Below are 19,682 nucleotides of genomic sequence, written 5' to 3'. Positions count from 1 at the left end.
GTACATAAATTAAATATAAATGATCAAAATCATGATTAAACTCAAACTGTTGAGTCCATGTACCATTTTTGTTTTTCAGAAAGGCAATGCGTGCAAGAGAAGACCGTAGCTTGTAGATTTCGGTGAGATCAGACATTACTATGTGACGTGTTGCACGTTGCATTTTTGCATGTGTCTGAGGATGAGGGATGTTTGCTAAAGAACATATGCTAAAAGAAGACAAAGAAAGACAAAGTGCATTTATCAATGCATTTTATGCATTTATATTTATTTTGTGTGCTTGCACAACATTACTGTATTTTATTTGATATAGTATCTTATTTTTTTTTAATATTTGCACTGTACTGCGGTTTGAGTTGTACAGGTAGTATAGTGTGTAGTGTAGTGCATAAGCATTCCAGAGAAACATGGTTTCAGACAGGTTTCTCCTCTTAGAACTTAAGAAACACTTGCACAGCTGATAAAGGACCTTGATCTGATATGTCCAATTTCTTTGTGTAGTGCACTGCTAAATTGCAGTTTTTACTACCTCTACCTTTCTTTCTCTCACCTTCTCTCTCTTTAAAGCACAATGAATAAATATTGGCAGAAATTTCAAAATGATTTAATTTTAAGACCAGTCAACTTTCAGCAGTAGAGAAACAATCATTTGGATTATATAAAAACCTAACTTGGTGCATACTGATGTGACTGAAAAGTCATCTCTGATCATGCTTCATTCTGAATTTCAGTTCCACTACTTATGCTGGGTTTATTAGGGTTATTTTTCATCAGCCAGTCAGCCAGCCATATCTACAGGGAAAGTAGGCTATATATTAGGGAAGTAACAAGAAGAGTGAAAATAAACATAATGTATCATCATCTTTAGATATGCAATAACGTTTTTACAGAGAAAGATATGGTCACACTTACGAAGGGATCACATGGTTTTCTCTTACACAGCTCAGTAAGGCCTTTGAGTAGTGTTGGGTTAATATATTTGCTCAGGTAATCCTTGGCAGCCTCAGCCATGGGAATGGGTTCAATCACAGCTAAAACACATACACACACACAAACTCAGTGACTTAAATAAATAAATGTTTAGCTTCATAATAAATGTGGTTAGCTTCATAGTATGACTTACAGTTGGGAAACATGAATTTTAGTTCCCTTTCAGCGGCTGAGAATGTTTCACTGCCATGAACAGCATTCCTCAAGTCAGAAGTGCCAAATCTTGCTCTTAGGCTATGGATGATCAAATGCCATATTCATCATTATTTATTGCTGTTCAGTGCCTGTGCAGTTTGAGTATTAGGGCAATCACAATTGTCATTTGTGCCTCAATCTCTTTGAAGACAAACTCATAAATATAAGGCAAATGTACAGAATATCACCTTTTATGTATACGTTATTGCTTTGGAATTACATCACTTGTGTGTTCCATATTGGCATTTGTAATCTGTTTTTTAAATTTCTGGTGCTTTAAAACTTATTTTATTTATTTTACATTACTTTATTCTTTTGTTAATAGCAGATAATATTTGCATGCTTGGGGATACTGCTATTGAATGCAATTGCTAAGCCCTGAATACAAAATAATGCTACAATACATTAACTTAATGTGTAATAGTTCCAAAGGCTGCTTTCAAAAGTCAAGGGTTCAGTAAGTGGAACTGACAACATCCAACCAGTTCATCAAACTGACAATATGTATGCTCACCTAAAATATAAGGACTAAATACAAATGACACCTGATAAAGCTCACTTGTAGACTTCAATCTGATGACATGCTAAAAAGTGTATCGTTATGTCAACATGTAATTGAGTATGGAGCAGTACAATTAAATTATTGACATGCATCCTTTTATTGAACAGGTCTCAACATAAAACAGGATTAATTACCAAAATGTTGGTGAATGTTAAATGACCAGATTCGTGGTACATCGGAATTTCTAAATGAATTTTGTGATCTTAGAATTATACCCTGTGGAAATCTGAGAGGTAACTTTCATGCCATCTATTATTATAAAACAAATATTTAAAACTACCCCAAATGCAGAATATAATATTGTTTTTGAGGGTTAATGTTGTATTATTCCTAATAATGACTAAGTATAATTTCTTACTACACTGTTAAATTATATTCTTCACAAAACATACTGCAATTTTATATTTACCAACTAACAACTAGGAATTTGTTTATTTATTTTAAACATATCCACCATTTACCAGGACCTTTACCTGTTTTATAGCCAATAATGTAATTTTGTTATGCTTGATGGGTTATAAACGTAAGCTTTTATGTAGTATCTTGAGCACAAACATGTAAACCACAGCTGACTATTTTGAAAAATGAGTAAAGATAAAATAAAATCAAGCTTTATATAGTACAGAAAGATAAAATAAATATTGGAGAAATAATTCAACCATAAAAAAACAAAACCAACCAAACATTTGTTTTACCAGTCACGATGCGTCTCTCTGGCCGTAGTACTATTGGCCGGTCCCATCAAGGCTTTCCAGGTAGCTATGGCCTGATGCCTAGCCAGTGCTAGAGCAGTGATTGGTCCAGAGCTCATGAAGGCAGTAAGACTTGGAAAAAAAAGTTTTCCATACTGCTCAGCGTAGAAGTCACTACACTGCTCCGGACTCAGCTGTAGCGTTCGTTTCTGTTTCATGCGAGACAAATGATATGGATATGACACATTTAAAAAAACAAAAACAAAAAACAAACAAACACTTGACTAAACATGTATTTTGATGCAGAATCAGCAAAGATAATTTGGTCCATGATCAGTGTCTGTGTGCACTGAAATGTTTAAAAATAAATAAATAAATAAAATAGATCATTATGTAATAATAAGCACTTTGAATTAGCAGTACATGTTAAATGTTCATTGCTGATTAGTAATATGTCCTGTAACTATTTAAAATTATATATGTATTACTGACAGTTTATTGTGTACTTGTTGGAGAACAAGGCCAGTCTGCGTCAAAATCTCTGCCTATGATCCATGGTCAGCTCTCCTGCATCTAACATATGTTAGAACAGAGTGTCTGTACCAAAATACAATACCTTAGGAAACTGTCTCCACACTGGAAAACATATAGGACAGACTGAGAGGCTGGGTGTGTGTGTGCTGGAATGGGCTTAGATGGGTTTAGTTTAACTTGGTTTAGACCCACTTAGGCCGTACTAATGCTGTGCATTATAAGTCATGGGAGATGACATTTTCCACTACTACAAAGGCAAAGAAGAAAAGCTTTAGCTAAAAGTTATTAGCGGCCTCCTTTGCTCCTCTAAAAATAAACAGGTGTCTAAATTAAAAACCTGTAGCCTGTGACCATTGGCACGGCTTCCCAACACTGGTTATCGTAGACAATATACTGTGTATGCAGTCAGGTGACGAGTTCGTTGGTTAGGTATCTTACCTGTAAAACTGTAAATCCAGATCGTAAGATTATGCTCTCGATTTCCTCCGCTTTATCTGCAGCGTCGGGTTTAATCAAAGCCAAAGTTCTCTCCACAAAGATGTGTGGTGAGGACAAGTGTAGTTTCTGTATCGTATCGTCTTCCATTTCTTGGGCACACTTCAAACCGAGCCGGACATGAACAGCTAGCTAGCGAGCTATCTTAGCCTCTTCGTCAACTCAGCTGGGAATCGTTAACAATTGTAATTATCCACTTTAATAAAACGAATTGCTCATTGGGTCTATATAAAACTCAACTATTTTCCTGGCGACTACTGCACCTTCAGTTTCACCAGCTAGTTGCCAAGCTAATTTTAGTCCGGGGACTTCGTTGCCTAGTTACCATACACGAAGCCCGAGTAAAATATGCTGGAAACATCACTCGAAATTCTGGTTGGCGCCATCTATTTAACTCTGAAAATTCCGCCCTTCTCCCTCACACACAAATGTATATGTGCATGCCCGCCTAGTATTTTCCCCTACAAACACCTACTGCTTGCCACCAGTGCCAATACATGGAGGGGAAAAACACCACCACACCATAAAATGGTATCTGAAGGATAAAAAAATGAACAAGCAGAATGAAATGTTTTTTTTTAATTCAATAGTTTTATTCATTAGAAAAAAAGGTCTCCTATCGAGTTCCAATTGTAACCTGCCACACTCTGATGAGGTTGTCAGTGTAGCCAGCAAAGAGAGTCTGTAAAAAAGAAAACATGAATCAAGGAGAGGGAGGAAAAAGAAGAACGGCTCACAAACAAAACGACACCACTTAAGCACCAACATAATCCCCTCATAATTGCAGGACTGTCACCATACAGTTTCAGAAAACACAATTAAATAATCACAGGGGTCTGCTGGTAATGCATCAAAAAAAAATTAATCAATTTTGGATGCACAACAAGAAAGCAAAGCTCACCTGTCCATCGGCAGACCAGGCAAGAGCGGTGCACTGGGGTGGCTCAGCTTTGCTGTTTGTGCTGATGACTTCTTGTCTCAGCTCATCCACGATGATCTTGCCCTCAAGGTCCTGATGAAATGGTGGAAAGAAAGCCGGTTAGCCAGGCAGTGCTACCCTTACCGATACTAGGGATGTACGATAAGCAAACGTTTTGGGATCAGGTAGAGATCTCAGAAACAGCCTCTTGTATCATCACAGAACTACAGAAGGCATTTTAGTTTCATCCCTGAAGCTCATTCCAACTGCCCTTCTAAAAAGATAGTTTGCCTCGGAGGCATTTCGACCAACAGGGTCTGTGTGCTCAAGGTTCAACAGCAATAGGATTTCTCATGACCCTAAAAGTAGAAGCAAACACTCAAGCATTATACACAAACATGCCTCCAAAAGTTTCTGAGTCAAACTGAAAGTCCAGCCAATATCAACACAATTAGCTCCATACAGATTAAGGAAGGATGGGAACTCACCCAGATTTTGATGCTGGGACCAGTGGCAGCACACAGCCAGTAGCGGTTGGGGCTGAAGCAGAGAGCGTTGATGGTATCGCCACCGTCCAGCGTGTACAGGTGCTTCCCTTCGTTCAAATCCCACAGCATGGCCTGTCCATCCTGCAAAAGCCAATCAGTGCAGTGACCCTGAGCTGCTAGACATCATTCCACCATTCCTCAAACAAGATTTAAGTGAGTGTTCAGAAACAGCCTCTTTATCATCATGGTGACAGATGGCATTTATGTTTCATCACCACACTGGAATCCAGCATTCGTATGCATCCCATTTTTGAACACACATTTTCTTCAGTTAATACCTGAAAGGCTCATTCTTAAATCAGAATGCATCAGATCATGTGAACCCCTATTCCCTTCCAGACTTGGATCAGTTATATGGAAAGCTTTTTTAAAAAAAAACACAGGCCAGAAAGCCATACCTTTCCTCCAGAGGCACAGAGGGAACCATCAGGAGAAACAGTGACAGTGTTCAGGTAGCCAGTGTGGCCAATGTGATTTGTCTTCAGCTTGCAGTTAGCGAGATTCCACACCTGCAAGAAAATAGTTTGAATGCATATAGCCACAGACTTGTTTGATTCTTAAGGCCTTCAGCCTGAAGTCTCTACCCATCATAATTGCAGGACTTGTCATCAGTGCCCAAGAACTCAAATGTTAAAAAAAGATTTAATAATCATTGGGTAAAGTGCTTTTAAACAGCTAGCACAAGCTAGCTAGATCAATTAAACTAGGATTAGAGCAAGTAAGACAAGCACAGTGGAGTCCTACCTTGACCATTTTGTCCCAGCCACAGGACACAATGATGGGGTTGCTGCTGTTTGGGGAGAAACGCACGCAAGACACCCACTCCGTGTGGCTCTCGTCCTGTGGGAGCGCACACGTCAGAGTTCCATATATACAGACAGACATGTGTGAAGTGTAAAAACTAATAAAAAGGGACTGACCTGGATGGTATATTTACAGACACCAAGGGTGTTCCACAGCTTGATGGTCTTGTCCCTGGATCCAGAGACGATCTGACGGTTGTCTGCAGAGAAAGCCACGCTCAGGACATCTTTGGTATGACCAACAAAGCGGCGAGTTGTGGTGCCACTAAGAGAGGTGGAATAGAAAGACCACCATTACAGACAATTCACACTAAGAAGAAGAGTATAAAGACCACCATTACACAGACAATTACCAATAAGAGGAATTGTAGTAGAAAGACCACTGAATTCCTGGCTACATCAAGCTATGTCAAACCCTGGTGGTTCAGAAAAACTGGTAAATCCAATTCAATATTACACAATATACAATGACAGAGCTAAGAATCAGACTACATTTGACTGCAACGTGGCATTACAACGGAAACGTTAGTTTTTACTGATTTTTTTTTTTTTTTATTTTACAACACAAACGGGGTAAAAACGTCTCCCCACCTTATCTGACAATACACTCACGTGGTCAGGTCCCACAGCCGCAGGGTGCCATCCCAGGACCCCGACAGGGCGAACTGGCCATCGGAGGAGATCACAACGTCACTCACGAAGTGAGAGTGTCCCCTCAGCGCGCGCTGAGGGATCCCATAGTTGGTCTCGTCGCGGGTCAGCTTCCACATGATGATCGTTTTGTCTGCAGATGTACGCGAACAGCAACTCCATCAGACTCAAATAAGAGATACCGAACGGACCTCGAAGTTACACACGTTTAACTGGCATGAATAGATGACAACTTAACAATAAAGCTGGACGAGAAAGAAAATTCATTTAGCTAGACACGTTTGCAAGTCTGCCCTTGCCCGAAGCATTTGGCATCGTAATCTGAGTGCGTTTTTCCACACACTATGCAACATTAATGCACATTCAGCGCTGTAAAGTCTGTGTAAGCTTACCTCGGGACGCGGACAGTATCATATCAGGAAATTGTGGCGTGGTAGCTATTTGAGTGACCCATCCACTGTGACCCTTCAAGGTACCCCTAACCGTCATCTGTTCAGTCATTTTGGCAAAGATAATAGTCACCTTTCAAGGTGGATGGAAACAGATTTTATCGAAGGGTAGGATCCTCCATAAACCTCTCACACTAAAGTAGGAGGAAAAGGACACATCACACCGGAAGCAGAAACTTTGAGAGTGTTCTTCTTCTTTGAGTTGAATAGGGGGTTGCATGCATAGCTTGTACCGCCACCTACCGTACTATTATTGCAAAATGGGCTAATAAGTAAATATTGAATCTAATATTGCAGTCTAATGCATAATCGTCCCGTTTGAAGCCCATAAACAATTCCCTTATTTATCAATCACTGAAATAAGATTTCTAGATCAAAAACCCTTTCCTGCAGTATCTCATTGATACCTGAATTTCCTCTAATATAAGCCGTGCATCTCATTATTATTAATATAAAAATTAATCAAATTAACTGCGCCACCCTGCAATGCATTCATTTATTGGGTTGCGAGTTGGCAAAACAGTCTACGGTTTGTCTTATGGTTACATCACAATACTTAGTAAACACCCTATTCACTTCCCTTTTGGGATTGGGAAAGTCCATACGGTAGGGATAAAACATTGACATTTCGAGGACGGTATTGATTATTCTGCATATAGTATATGTTTTACTTTTCAGCGTCGACATCAGTTACCAACAAGCTTCTTTCAATTTATTTGACAACATAACGTTTAAAGTTGGCGTTTGTGCAAACTTGCATAATGGACTTTCCCAGGCTGAGGGCGAGGGAATTTGGGATGAAGCCCTGAACGTGTAAGAAGGTCTAGAAGGTTCCACAGAAGGGCTCGGTGGCCATTTTGGAAGAGACTTGTGAGACAAAGGAAGGCAGCGCTGTCGTTCGTTAGACGTTTTATTGAAGTTTTGGAATTTGTATTGAGGTCGCACAGGACCTTAAATCATTGTGAGACATATTTGTTTATGCATGCTATTTTATTGTTGTAATATATTGCGAAAGTTGGTTAGTAAGGTAGGTAAGTTAGATCGCTATTATACGTGTCTTGAGCAGTATTGCTGACGCAGTTTTGTGGCCACCTGAGCTAGCTCGTTGTGGCTATTAGCATGGAGACTGACCTTTAATTTATGAAAAAAGGAACATAACTAACCTAGCTAGATGGTTGTGGCTTATAGAGCCAGCTAGCTAGCGCATTTAAGTAAAATGCTTCGAATCGCGGTGGTGACCGTTTTGTGATTTTTAAATGTATTTCCTACAGTGCCTTGGACTTTAGCCAGCGTTAGGTTCATGTTTAGCGCACTGCGCTAACCAGCTATCTTGGTCTACGTGGACAGTTGCGAATTTGCTTAGCTAACGTTAGTTAGCTAGCTAGCTAGGTGTGTCTACATTCGACGAACAGTTAGCTAGTACACTCGCAAAGGCGTAAATGGATGTTGGTTGACCCACAGCTACCTATAAGGATATCAGTTTGTCTGACGCCCTTTTTCATAAATGTTTGACAGATGAAGCAGGGGAAAAGTGAAAATCGCTCTTCGGCTGGTAGAGATCTCAGTTGGGAGGACAGAACTGTCAGCCGAAAGCGACATAGGCGAGATTCGCATAGCAGCGAAAGAGAAAACAAATATCGGAAGTATCGCCATCACCGCAGGAGCACCGATGGGTAAATATAGTTTTCATACCTCTTACTATACTGACACAGCAAATGACCTGGTACCCCTAATTGCTTGTTTTTGGTAATGGAAAAAAAAAAAAACAAGACTTGCGATGACTTAAAAACTGCTATATAACCTCACAACCCATATCTAAGGACTTAGGTATTTGACAATAGACTGGTTGAAATTCTAATGCTTGTACTAGTGAAACTGGTTACTTTGGACAAATTTGCTGTATAAAATGCTATTTTTGTTTTATTTGCTTCCACGGACCACTTTGGAAATTTGATTGCACTTATGCAAGTGGGAAATACACACATTGCATCTAATATTAACCAAGTTTCCTATCTCTTGGAAGACACCAGACATGTTGACTTTGATCACAATAAGAACACATGCTGATTACTTATTTTACAACATCCTGTCTGTTGGTGGTAATCATAGTTGATTACCTAATAGATTAGTGATTATATGGTAGAGCTAGTACTACTTTAAACACTGTTTACCATATAATCTTTGTGCGGTCAAAGTTTTGGAAACTCGGGTGATCTGAGTTTCTGGTAAGGAGCTCATATCAGGTGGTCAGAAACTGTTTGTTGTCAAACAAGCCTGCCATGGAATATTTTTAGACTTTACTAAACAGTGCTTACATGCTTTGATAACTTGAGGTGAAAGTATTACAGTCTGTATATTTGTCATATGTTTTGTATGATTATGCGCTAGATGAATGTGTTGGTTTAATTAATGACCATGTCTGCTCTGTTAATCAGGCATTACCTGGAGACCCGGAGCCTGAACGAGAGGTTGGAGTTGAGGGTCAAAGCAGTCGACATGGGGCATGACAAGGAGAGCTGTGTGAGCATATCAAAGGACCATGAGAAGAACCGTGTACGTCAGAGAGACCATGACCGGGACTGGCACCATTACAGCAAATCATCCGGATACAGTGGGCGGAGCCGGCAGAGCAGTCGCCGTGGGCGGAGACGCAGCCGGAGCCGCTCTCACCACCGCTGCTCCCACTCGGTATGGGCACTGTCTGTCTCCCTCCATCATAGTACTTCTCAGATTTTCTCCCCTTTCTAATCCAGTTCCCCTATCAGTATTGTTATAAGAATGTCAGAAAACATTTTTGGTATCTTGACTTATTGTCAAAGGTGTTTTGAAGAAGTGCAATGTTATTCCAGTTAAATGGAATATTTTAGGAACCTCAGTCTAGGGAGAGCAAAGAAAAAAGAAAGGGAAAAAAAATGAAATTGAGCTAATGTATTGGTTTATTGTGTATTGTCAATAATGTCTAATTAAATATTTTGAGAAAGTATCCTGTCTGAAAATGTGTTGCCATTGTTTTTCTTCTGTAACACACACTATGTGGTGGGCCCCCTGTGCGTATCTCTGTCGCGGGCTGAATTTGCGTTGGCTGCTCCCTGTGGCCGGGCCTGGCTGCTGCGCTATCTGAATGGGCCGAATCGCTTCCCCCGTTCTTCCCTCGCTGAATGAATGAATGGCGCGTTCTGGTCCCCCCTGATTCTCATGGGTTTATGATGATGATGATGATGATGGTGGTGGTCCGAAACCTCCAGAGGAGCCATCGCAGGAAAAGATCCAGAAGTGTTGAGGATGATGAGGAGGGGCACCTGATCTATCACAGTGGAGACATGCTGAGGGCGAGATGTATAGAATATATACTTTTTTTGTATACCTTCTGTATCTCTTGATTTCTGTTTTATTTTGACTTTATGAAATGTCACGTGTAGTGCTTTAGGATAATTTTTTGGGGACGTGGTTATGTCATCACAGAAAAGGGGACAAACAGTAAAACAATAGAATAGTCATATTTTCTGTATTTTATGCTATCTTAGTCTAGCATTGTCATGCTTTGCATTCTTGTATGTCATTTTTTCCTCTTTGATTGTTTTATTATGCACAACTAAATCTTAGATGATTTAGCTATGTGTCTATTTTACTGGACGCTGGTGGATGTCATGCTTCTAACTGTCCCTCTTTACACCCTAGATGAGATTGTGTGTACGTTAGGAGAGGGCGCTTTTGGAAAAGTGGTTGAATGCATTGATCACTCAAAGTAAGTTACTGTTCACTGTAACAGTTCAGTTTTACCCTACCTGAAAATCATAGAGAATTCAATGGCAACAAAAAATCACTTGTGTGTATATCGGTCATGACATTTCTCATTGAATCTATGCCCAGTCTGTATCTAATCTATGCTGTTCTTGCAGCCGAGGTACTCGTGTTGCGCTGAAGATTATTAAAAATATTGAGCGTTATCGCGAGGCAGCCATGTCTGAAGTTGAGGTTCTGGAGCAGATGAACTCTCTTGACTGTGACAGAAAATAGTAAGCAACTTTGAATCTCCCATTACTGGAATATAGCTGACAAAGATATTTTTTCTGCTTTTGTTACCATTTTGTTTTGGTTAATAGCCATATTGATCACCATAACAGTTCTTGGGTGCAAATATAAACATAGGACTGATGGATGCTTGTAAACATAAAGGGAGTTTGTTAGTAGTACAGTATGTGTACTGATTGTTCTCTTGTGTTTTTAGTGCTTGTGTTCGTATGCTGGACTGGTTTGATCACCATGGCCATGTGTGTATTGCCTTCGAGCTGCTTGGGTTGAGCACATTTGACTTCCTCAAAGAAAACAACTTCCAGCCTTTTCCTTTGGTTCAAATCAGGCATATGTCCTACCAGATCATTAGAGCAGTCAGATGTAAGTGGTTTATTTGCTTAAGAGAATTGCATGGACTGTTCGAGTCCATAGGCAGTTGCTCATTGGGGCTTTTTTTTCCCCTCTTTAGTCTTGCACAAGAACAAGTTGACGCACACAGACCTGAAGCCAGAGAACATACTCTTCATCAGTTCAGAGTATGACCTTGAGTACAATTCAAAAATGGTAAATATAAAGCATAAATTATCCAAAGTATTAAACTGTCTGGCTTGCTTGATAAGCAAAGCTTCAGATGCTGACACTTTTTTTTTTTTTTTTTTTTTTTGGGTCAGAAACGTGATGAGAGGACTGTGAGGAAACCAGACATAAAGGTGGTTGATTTTGGGAATGCCACATATGAGCATGAGCACCACACCACTGTTGTGTCCACACGTCATTACCGGGCCCCTGAAGTTATTTTAGGTAAGCAGCTTTGGGTGTGTGCCTTTCCCCTGTCTTTAACTATTTAATGTTGTCTCTCAGTCTCTGTCATTGAGTGCATTAGAAATTAAAGGTTTTGACTCTGTAAACAGAACTTGGCTGGGATCATTCATGTGATGTCTGGAGTCTGGGGTGCATTCTTATTGAATATTACCTTGGAAGTACCCTTTTCCAGGTGAGCATTCAAGTAATAAATAGCCCGAAGTGTTCACCATATGTAATCTGTAAACTGAACAAGTTTGACATTATTTTAATGAATGCGTTATCAGAAATCATGTGACTGTAAACTGGGATGAATAAATAAACCTGTGGTTATTTCAGACACATGATAGTAAAGAACATTTAGCTATGATGGAAAGAGTCCTAGGACCTCTGCCCACCCATATGCTTCAGAAAACAAGGCAAGTACATGCGCACCTGTTCCTTTACACTATTTATCCTCTACATGACCATTCAGTGTTTAGTTGGTGCTGATGTGTGGTGTTCTGTATGAAGTGAGTTATGAGTTGTCCCTGTGGTACTGCAGGAAGCGGAGATATGTTCATCATGACAGACTGGACTGGGATGTGCAGTCCTCGTCAGGAAGATACGTTAGGAAGCACTGCAGACCTCTCCGTGTGAGTGTCCTTTTCAGATATTACCAAGACGCACTTTCTTTTCCTTTGCCCCTAGCTGTTGGGCCCGAGTTCATTACTGACTTATTTACCTACTCTGTATGCAAGTTGTATATTTTTAAAGTTGAATTGTACCTTTTGGCGTATTTATTGCTATTTAGCAGTCACTTATGTTAAAAGCGGCTAGTAAGTATTGAAGCACTACAACATTGTTGGAGAGACTGGTGCCTGTTTCAAGTGCATTTTGGCAGTGTACAGTTGAAGAGCCGGGCTGTTGATCCCAGTACCCTTAAGGTTCTGGTGTTTTTGTGATAACTGCCTGGCTTTACTGTAATGCAAACCAGTAACCCACATGGTACCAGCATGTAGTTGTGCCTTGCTGAATCATGCTGTTAATGACTACATATTTCCCTTTGTGAATTGTCCCAAATAGCAATACATGAACTCCAGAAGCCTGGAACATGAGCAGCTGTTTGACCTCATTGAGAAGATGTTGGAGTATGACAAAACGAAGCGAATCACTTTGGATGAAGCTATCAAACACCCTTTCTTTGACTGTTTCATGAAGGGCAAAAAATAGTTGGAACTATAAGGGGGCCCAGATTTTTTGTTTACTCTCCAGGAGAGGCTGCATTCTAGTGACTGCATCAGTCCAGCATAATACTGTTTCTAATTTACTGTGATCTGTAACTTATTTGTGACTTGTACTTTATTTTATATGGTCAAGACTCATTTGTAACTTTAAATTGGCAGGGCTGTAGGCTGTGGGTTTAAGGTTATATTTTTTTCCATAATTGTTGACTATAATTTTTCAGTATTAATTGTGTATTAGTAATTGAACATGATAGTAGATCTGTATTTGTAAGTACAACTAGTGATATTTTTCCCCTTGCAATAAAATCATGCTAGGCATTTTCTTGGCTTTTCCTTCATTTTTTGGTGCAAGGGAAGATCGAGAAAGTCGTAGGCTACTGTAATTGCAATATCTAAGCACTTGGTGGCAGCAGAGGATGGTTTTATCAAGATGCCTACCAACTGATTACAAGTTGTCTATATGAAATTTTTAAGGAGACAAGACTCCTTAATTTTATTATATTTTATTCTAGTTTATTTTAAGTGGTAGGCATTTGCTCCTGCTTGCATTTGCACAGGCTTTTTTTTTTTTTTTTTCAGTTTAGGGTAGGTTAACTGCTTATCACCATATACTTGAAATATTTGATTAATTAGCTTTTGCATTGCATCACTTTAAAGACTAAACGTTTAGGTGTTGAGGAATTGTCAATCCAGGAACGCAAGGTACAAAATAAGATTTCTGCACTTAAAAGAATGGAAACTTAAACTACATTTGAACAAGTTTTTTTTAAAAGATCAGTTTCGCCTCTCTTTAAATGTAAGATATACTCCCAAAAGAAGCAACTCCTCAGTAACGTACCTATCTAGAAAACCGATCTGCAGCTACGCATGACGGTGAAACGGTAAATGTTGGACCTGATAACAATGATTCCTCTGTTAAATGTATCTTTTGAACCTAGCCTTGGTTAAAACATGGATATGCGAGTGGAAATCCACAGTCGCTAGAGTGTAGTGTAAACACGTTGCACACAGAGAAAACAACTATACAGTATGAAAGCTTTTCAGCGTGCGCTCGCTCAGATTATTCACAGCTGGCTCTGGGAGCGCACGCTGCGCGCTCTGCGCACGTTTGCCTTATTCCACCCCCTTATTTCACGGTTGATAGCCAAGAGACACCACTTGGAGCGTCATTAGTTATAGAGTTGAGACTTGTCTTCAGCACGTCGTTGCTCAGTCTGACAATCCCATCGATCAAGAATTTATCAAGACAACAGCGACCTAACGGATTTCACCACTGTTTTTGAGCATGGATCCAGTTTCAGATACCAGTGCAGAGAGCAAGGCATCTCCAAAACCGAGTGCCCCCAAATCTGTCTATTTGCGCTGTCTGCTGTCTTTTCCGACCGTCGTTTGTTTAGTTTTGTCGTTTAGTTCAGTAGCACTGTGTCTTTTGATGAATTTCAAAACCCAAGAAATGGAGAGCAGACTGCTTGCGCTGGAGAGGACGCGTGCCTTGTGTCACCCTCCAGAGTCCCGTCTCTCTAGTGAAGATGGTTCAATGTCAGACGCACTTCGGAATTCGGTTGAGACACTCGTACAAGAAGTGAGTGCTTTTCGTATTTCCGAGTAGTTTATTAACATTTAATAAAAAGGTTCTAAAATGTTAGCGCATAGTCAATTATACTGTGGCAATTGTGCTAAGCCTGCCGTGAGAACTTCAGATGTCAATTTAATCAAAGGTTTTAGCAGTCGTTTTTCAGTAGTTGAGAGAAATATTATTTATCTACTTGTTTACTTATATATTTGTTTGTTTATTTAGAGAGCAAAAGGCAAATACTATAACTAAACTGATTTATTTCAATCACGGTTTTAGATTTGACTTCACGACCGTATCATTTAATATCATGTGAAATTAATTGTTTATTTGTGCTAACTTGCAATTTTATTGCCTAGGCTAAAACATTTCTTAGCACATCTTAAGGCATTAACTTATATAAACAGTACAGGATAAAAAGTGTGGTAGGGGTTATAATTAAAAGGATATTACACAGAACAAAATTTACTTCAAATGCTTTTAAATTACACTAATAATTTTGTCAGTTTCATTAGTTTCTGTCAGAAATCTCTGAGCTATAATTTATTTCATGCAATGACCCAAACAACAACTCTCATAAATCCTTAGCACATTTGCTAGTCCGTGGGATTTTATAATACTTTCTATAATGATACATTTCTTTGATTTTTTATTCATTATTATTTTTATTATTATGACATCATATAATAACAGAATGATAGTAAAGGGCCATTATTAGAATGTACAGTGGATTTGAACTTTAGTTATGCTTTTGACATTATGACACTTCTCCCACGGCGTTAGCTTGGGCTCAGTACTGAATCTTATGTTTTGGTTTTCTTTCTCTCTTTGTCAGAGGCTGAGTGAGCTCATGCCAAAACTGCGCGCGGCAAGAGATGTGCCACAGGACTGCACCTGTCCCCCAGGTAGGCCTTCCTGTCTCACTGCAACCTGCTGGGACTGGCATGATCACTCCCTCCTGGTCTACTGGAGTCCTGAACACAGGACCCTAGCTCAGACCTCATGTCTGAAGAGTTAGGGAACCTCACAAGACCATGTACTGAGAGCTATTGGTCTATAAATTGCTGCTATGTAAATATGGATCTGTAAAATAATTTTTAAGTTAAGATTAGAAAGGTGTATGAGCTGATTCTGATCATTAAACCTAAACCAAACATATAGCAGCTACACTCAGATGAAAACACTGAGGATTATGCAGGCTTTGTTTATGTTTTTTTGACTGTTTGGAAAACAAGGAATTTGTATTAAAAACCACAGTTCTCATGGTAGGCAGAACATTGTTTAATGTCTTTAAATGTGAAGCATGATGACCAAGCAGTATAGTTAGGGATTAGTGTGAGCAAAGATTAGTGGTAACGTTTTTCAGATCTGTCTACAAAGGCCTTTATGGCCAACATGTGTAGTCAGAGAATTAAAACAATTAATTTTTATTTTTTTTTCTTCTCTAGCTCCACTTGTTAGATTGTAATACTAAAGACTGAGTGTGTGAGGATAGTGAACTGCTTTAGCGGATCAGACACTCTCACTCTAATCCTGAAATGCATCTCTTATTATCAGATCTCTAAGTGAACACTTTTCTCCTTTATGCATGTTATGATAGAGACACAGATCAAGAGACAGAGAAATCAAGGTTAAGGGGCGAGTGCGAGTGCACTGGTTTCTGTTTATAGATGCTGAATGTGTGTGTGTGTGTGTGTGTGTGTGTGTGTGTATGTGCGCGTGTGTTGAGGGGCCTAAGTGAGTGTGTATTTCTGTTTGTTTGTGTGGGTAGTGTCTCAGAAGGGCCGACAGGGTCTCTGAACTGTAAGGTGATCCCCTTTTCATTTTAGGACCAATGGCTGCCACCTGAAACCAGAATCATGTACTGAGCCACTGGCTGACAGGATCAAAAAAAAAGAGAGTGAGAGAGAGAGAGAGAAAGAAAGAGGGAGTGAGGGTAGGAGGAAGGGAGAGAGAGAGAGAGGGAGGGAGAGAGGGAGGGAAGGAGAGAGGGAAAAAGAGAGGTATTTCTGTATCTGCAACAGATGCTGGCTCACTTCCCAGCTACTGGCCAGGCATTGATGTAGTGGACCACAGCAGGAACTGGCAAGGTGGACAATAGTAAGAGAATTGTTGTAAGAGTTGATACTGAACTGCTGTGATATACAGCATTACACTACCAGTCAAAAGTCTGGACACATCTACTCTTTGTTTCGTTTTATTATTTTCTGTTTCAGAAAAATGATTTACCATTAATGTTCTATAATTATTGTTATATAATTAAGCCACCCATGGCGAGGGATTAACTATATATATATATATATATATATATATATATATATATATATATATATATATATATATATATATAAAATCCCATTATTTCACATAATTTATTTTATATAATTATATCTGAAATATTATATATATATATATATATATATATATATATATATAAAATATGCTCATGGTTGTATTTACACAAAATTTTATTTTGTCTTTCAGGGTAGATTAAATATTTTTATTGCCTTTTGCTTAATGTATTAAGCAAATTAATTCAGGACTGTCTAATCTTTTGACTGGTAATGTATATATTTGAGGAATATTGTATTTTTTTCTTTAAAGTAAATGCTTCCTCAGACTACAGTAAATAACTGCTCTTCTTAAAGTGACAGAAAGTCACACTGTGTGCCAGGTTTCAAAATATTTTTTTCTGGTAATCCACAGACACTTCCAGTCAGACAAATGTATCTTTTTAACAGCATCATGTTGTTCCACGACAAGGGCTTATATGTCAAACCTCTGAACTATTCCTGCAATATTTATAATCCTTGTCTGTTTAGTCGCTTGATTGCTAGTGAAGGATAGAGAGCTAAATACTCTTTACATTCACCTGACATTTCTCATTTATCAGGAGCATGCAAGGGACCCAAACTCTGATCCTTTTAGCTGTAATTAGGAAACTGCCAATTGTCCGCATAGCCGTTTATTGTTGAATATCAGTAGTGCTATGCTGTACCTCATATTTTAAAGTTACAGCAGTTTTGTGGTCATTTTAAAGAAATCAGTGTCACGTGATTCCATCTCATGTATAGCTTCTCACAGTCTTCCTTCGGGCTTAATGAAGAGGTCTGGTCATAAATGACGTAAATGGTGATGATGGGTATGTGTTCCAATCAGTTTCATTGGGTAAATGATAAGGCTGGATATGACCAGGATGAAACAGCACCCAGACCCATCACTCTGAAGTCACACTGCCAAGGAGCTTTCAGGAAGTACCCAGAGTGAGGCGTGGTGTGCTGCCTCTCCTCTTTCCTGGGTGGAGATTTGTGACTCTCCGTGTACTTCTTTGATTCATGCCATGATGTCATGTCATTTACACATGAGGAGATGAGCATTTCATTATAATTAGTTGAATGCGTCATAATTCTACTATATGCCCTGTATCCACCTAGGAAACTGTTACATTAGAGAACACTCAACATATCAAGCTTTTCTTGTATTCTTAAATGTATTCTGCTACAAATGTTTATAAGATTACTATTAAGCAACACCTCAGCAACTGATTACAGCGCAATTTAAGTGCAATTTAAGGGTCTTAATCTTAAATTACTTTAATCTTTCATTACTTTGAAGGCAAGTCAGTAATCGGAGAGTTTTGGGGTGTGGCAGATGGATCTGATGAACATAGCAATGTATATACTTTCATCTCTCCAAAAGGTCTGTCTTAAAATATCCTGCTAGGGCTTGGTAGCATGTGTTGTGTGTAAAATTTCCCACTAAGAAGTTGTGCAAGAAGATATGATCCTTTTGCCATGGTGAAAGAGCTAAGAGTTGCAGTGACGAACTAGGAATGACCTTTTATAGCTCTAATACGTAAAACACACAATTTTAGTCTTGTTCTGTTTTCATCTTTGAGTAGTTCCTTACATGTATCATGGATCTGTGATGGGTATGGAGATGGCTAGCCCCGGTGGTCGATCACAACTTGGTTGCGTAATCTCATTCAACCTATTTTGTTAGGCCTGGGTAGGTTTAGATCACTAGGTTTAGGTCAGTAGGTAGGTTTGTTCACTAGCTCCATGGGCGCGCACACACACACACACACACACACACACACACACACACACACACACACACACACATACACACACACACACACACACACACACACACACACACACACACACACACACACACACACACACACACACACACACACACACACACACACACACACACACACACATACAACTTCTGTTCACTGACCCTTCCCTTCTCCACTTGTCTCTCATCGGGCTTATTATTAAAGTTAGCTTTGCAAAACCACACTGTCTCACTGCAGAGCTATTCATATGAGTTCTTCCCTTTAGTAAATAAACTCAAGGTAGGCTGGTGGAGGGCTGGATACATACATTTTCTACAGAAGAGAGATGCTTCAGCTATAGCCCCTTGCTCTTAAATAGCATGTTGAAATATACTTTATTTTGTCGTAAATGGTATAGTTTATGGTAATATGTTGCTTCTGTCATCTATGTATGTCAAATTAAATTTTGACTTTTATGACAGATGGGTGGTTTGATATCGTGATGATATCATAGGTTACTATATTCCAGTGTGTCTTTGCTGAGGTGGTTTTAGTAATGACTCTTTGAATTACATGGAATTGATTACATTTTGTTAAGAGTCATCATTGTAAGCTGCAAATGACATGGAAAATCTCCATAAAATTTAATGAGGGAAAGTGAGAAAGTGGTTAGCACTTTAAAGATGTGTGCATTCGTTGCTTTGAATAGCTTATCACCTTCACACAAGCTCGCTTCAGAGTCTGTTAGTACTCTTTACTAGCTATTCTGAGCATCATCTGCATATAAAGATACAGAGATGAGTATACACTTCATTGGTTCTTTGATTCACTAAAAAGCTTGGCTAAACAGTAGCTTGTAGCTTGCTCTTTGTGTAAAAATGGTTGGTTTGGAACCACATGCCTGCTATAAGCTATATTCTAGAGACTGTATCAAAGGCAACTCAAACAGCTCTCCCAAATGATACACAGCAGTTTCCTGACAGATGCTTCCAGCTCTGCTCTAACAGCCTGGGAAAACGTGTGCATTCCCCAGTTTATAAGATCCAGTAGCAATCAGATTCAGAGTCTTTATTGGCCAAGTATGTTTGCACTTACAAGGAATTTGTCTTCAGTCACACAGTGGCTCACAATACACAACAGACAGTGCACCATAACTGGCAATAA

General features: G+C 39.2%; 4 protein-coding genes across 5 annotated transcripts in view; 2 read left to right on the top strand and 2 right to left on the bottom strand.

Annotated features, from left to right (window-relative positions):
• Positions 1 to 235: 235 nt before the first annotated feature.
• nme5 (NME/NM23 family member 5) lies at positions 236 to 3,800 on the bottom strand. The gene is made up of 5 exons (XM_027016719.3): positions 3,412 to 3,800; positions 2,443 to 2,648; positions 1,124 to 1,224; positions 913 to 1,031; positions 236 to 792 (listed from the first exon to the last, which is right to left on the bottom strand). Exons 1-5 carry the CDS (start codon positions 3,556 to 3,558, stop codon positions 709 to 711), a joined length of 657 nt encoding a protein of 218 aa, XP_026872520.2. The 5' UTR covers positions 3,559 to 3,800; the 3' UTR covers positions 236 to 708.
• A 237-nt stretch (positions 3,801 to 4,037) lies between these two features.
• rack1 (receptor for activated C kinase 1) lies at positions 4,038 to 7,005 on the bottom strand. The gene is made up of 8 exons (XM_027016693.3): positions 6,782 to 7,005; positions 6,351 to 6,522; positions 5,856 to 6,003; positions 5,680 to 5,775; positions 5,334 to 5,444; positions 4,876 to 5,016; positions 4,370 to 4,480; positions 4,038 to 4,150 (listed from the first exon to the last, which is right to left on the bottom strand). The coding sequence occupies exons 1-8, from the start codon at positions 6,888 to 6,890 to the stop codon at positions 4,085 to 4,087; spliced, it is 954 nt and encodes a 317-aa protein (XP_026872494.1). The 5' UTR covers positions 6,891 to 7,005; the 3' UTR covers positions 4,038 to 4,084.
• A 637-nt stretch (positions 7,006 to 7,642) lies between these two features.
• On the top strand, positions 7,643 to 13,197 carry clk4a (CDC-like kinase 4a). Of its 2 annotated transcripts, none has more exons than XM_027016694.3 (13): positions 7,643 to 7,799; positions 8,354 to 8,511; positions 9,274 to 9,526; positions 10,084 to 10,174; positions 10,517 to 10,583; positions 10,738 to 10,854; positions 11,067 to 11,233; positions 11,322 to 11,416; positions 11,524 to 11,653; positions 11,764 to 11,846; positions 11,993 to 12,072; positions 12,198 to 12,288; positions 12,719 to 13,197. In XM_027016694.3, exons 2-13 carry the CDS (start codon positions 8,354 to 8,356, stop codon positions 12,863 to 12,865), a joined length of 1,479 nt encoding a protein of 492 aa, XP_026872495.1. In that variant the 5' UTR covers positions 7,643 to 7,799; the 3' UTR covers positions 12,866 to 13,197. The 2 variants fall into 2 exon arrangements, with proteins under 2 accessions (XP_026872495.1, XP_081555000.1); XM_081698874.1 differs by having other exon boundaries at positions 11,993 to 12,076; positions 12,202 to 12,288.
• Positions 13,198 to 13,935: 738 nt separating this feature from the next.
• Positions 13,936 to 19,682, top strand: part of col23a1a (collagen type XXIII alpha 1 chain a) — an 87,238-nt gene continuing 81,491 nt past the window's right edge. The window contains exons 1-2 of the mRNA XM_027016704.3: positions 13,936 to 14,461; positions 15,288 to 15,357. Of these exons, the coding sequence (XP_026872505.3) occupies positions 14,165 to 14,461; positions 15,288 to 15,357 (367 nt within the window). The 5' untranslated portion in view covers positions 13,936 to 14,164. The remainder of the gene's footprint in view (positions 14,462 to 15,287; positions 15,358 to 19,682) is intronic.

This window comes from Electrophorus electricus, chromosome 16 (assembly GCF_041902795.1).
Source record: "Electrophorus electricus isolate QZ-2024a chromosome 16, ASM4190279v1, whole genome shotgun sequence".
Classification (NCBI taxonomy): Eukaryota; Metazoa; Chordata; class Actinopteri; order Gymnotiformes; family Gymnotidae; genus Electrophorus; species Electrophorus electricus.
Note: the sequence above shows the minus strand (reverse complement) of the source record. Positions and strands in the feature narration are given on the sequence as shown.

Bases quoted from the DNA above. Each gene is read 5' to 3' on its own strand.
- nme5 (XM_027016719.3), bottom strand. From the start codon at position 3,558: ATGGAAGACGATACGATACAGAAACTACACTTGTCCTCACCACACATC. The intron at 2,649-3,411 runs GTAAGATACCTA...CGCATGAAACAG, and splicing joins CTGGATTTACAGTTTTACAG to AAACGAACGCTACAGCTGAG. The intron at 793-912 runs GTAAGTGTGACC...CTTTCCCTGTAG, and splicing joins GAAAACCATGTGATCCCTTC to ATATGGCTGGCTGACTGGCT.
- rack1 (XM_027016693.3), bottom strand. From the start codon at position 6,890: ATGACTGAACAGATGACGGTTAGGGGTACCTTGAAGGGTCACAGTGGA. The intron at 5,445-5,679 runs GTAGGACTCCAC...ATTTTCTTGCAG, and splicing joins GCTGGGACAAAATGGTCAAG to GTGTGGAATCTCGCTAACTG. The intron at 4,481-4,875 runs GTGAGTTCCCAT...CCATTTCATCAG, and splicing joins GTCCCAGCATCAAAATCTGG to GACCTTGAGGGCAAGATCAT.
- clk4a (XM_027016694.3), top strand. From the start codon at position 8,354: ATGAAGCAGGGGAAAAGTGAAAATCGCTCTTCGGCTGGTAGAGATCTC. The intron at 8,512-9,273 runs GTAAATATAGTT...TCTGTTAATCAG, and splicing joins CACCGCAGGAGCACCGATGG to GCATTACCTGGAGACCCGGA. The intron at 11,847-11,992 runs GTGAGCATTCAA...TGGTTATTTCAG, and splicing joins TTGGAAGTACCCTTTTCCAG to ACACATGATAGTAAAGAACA.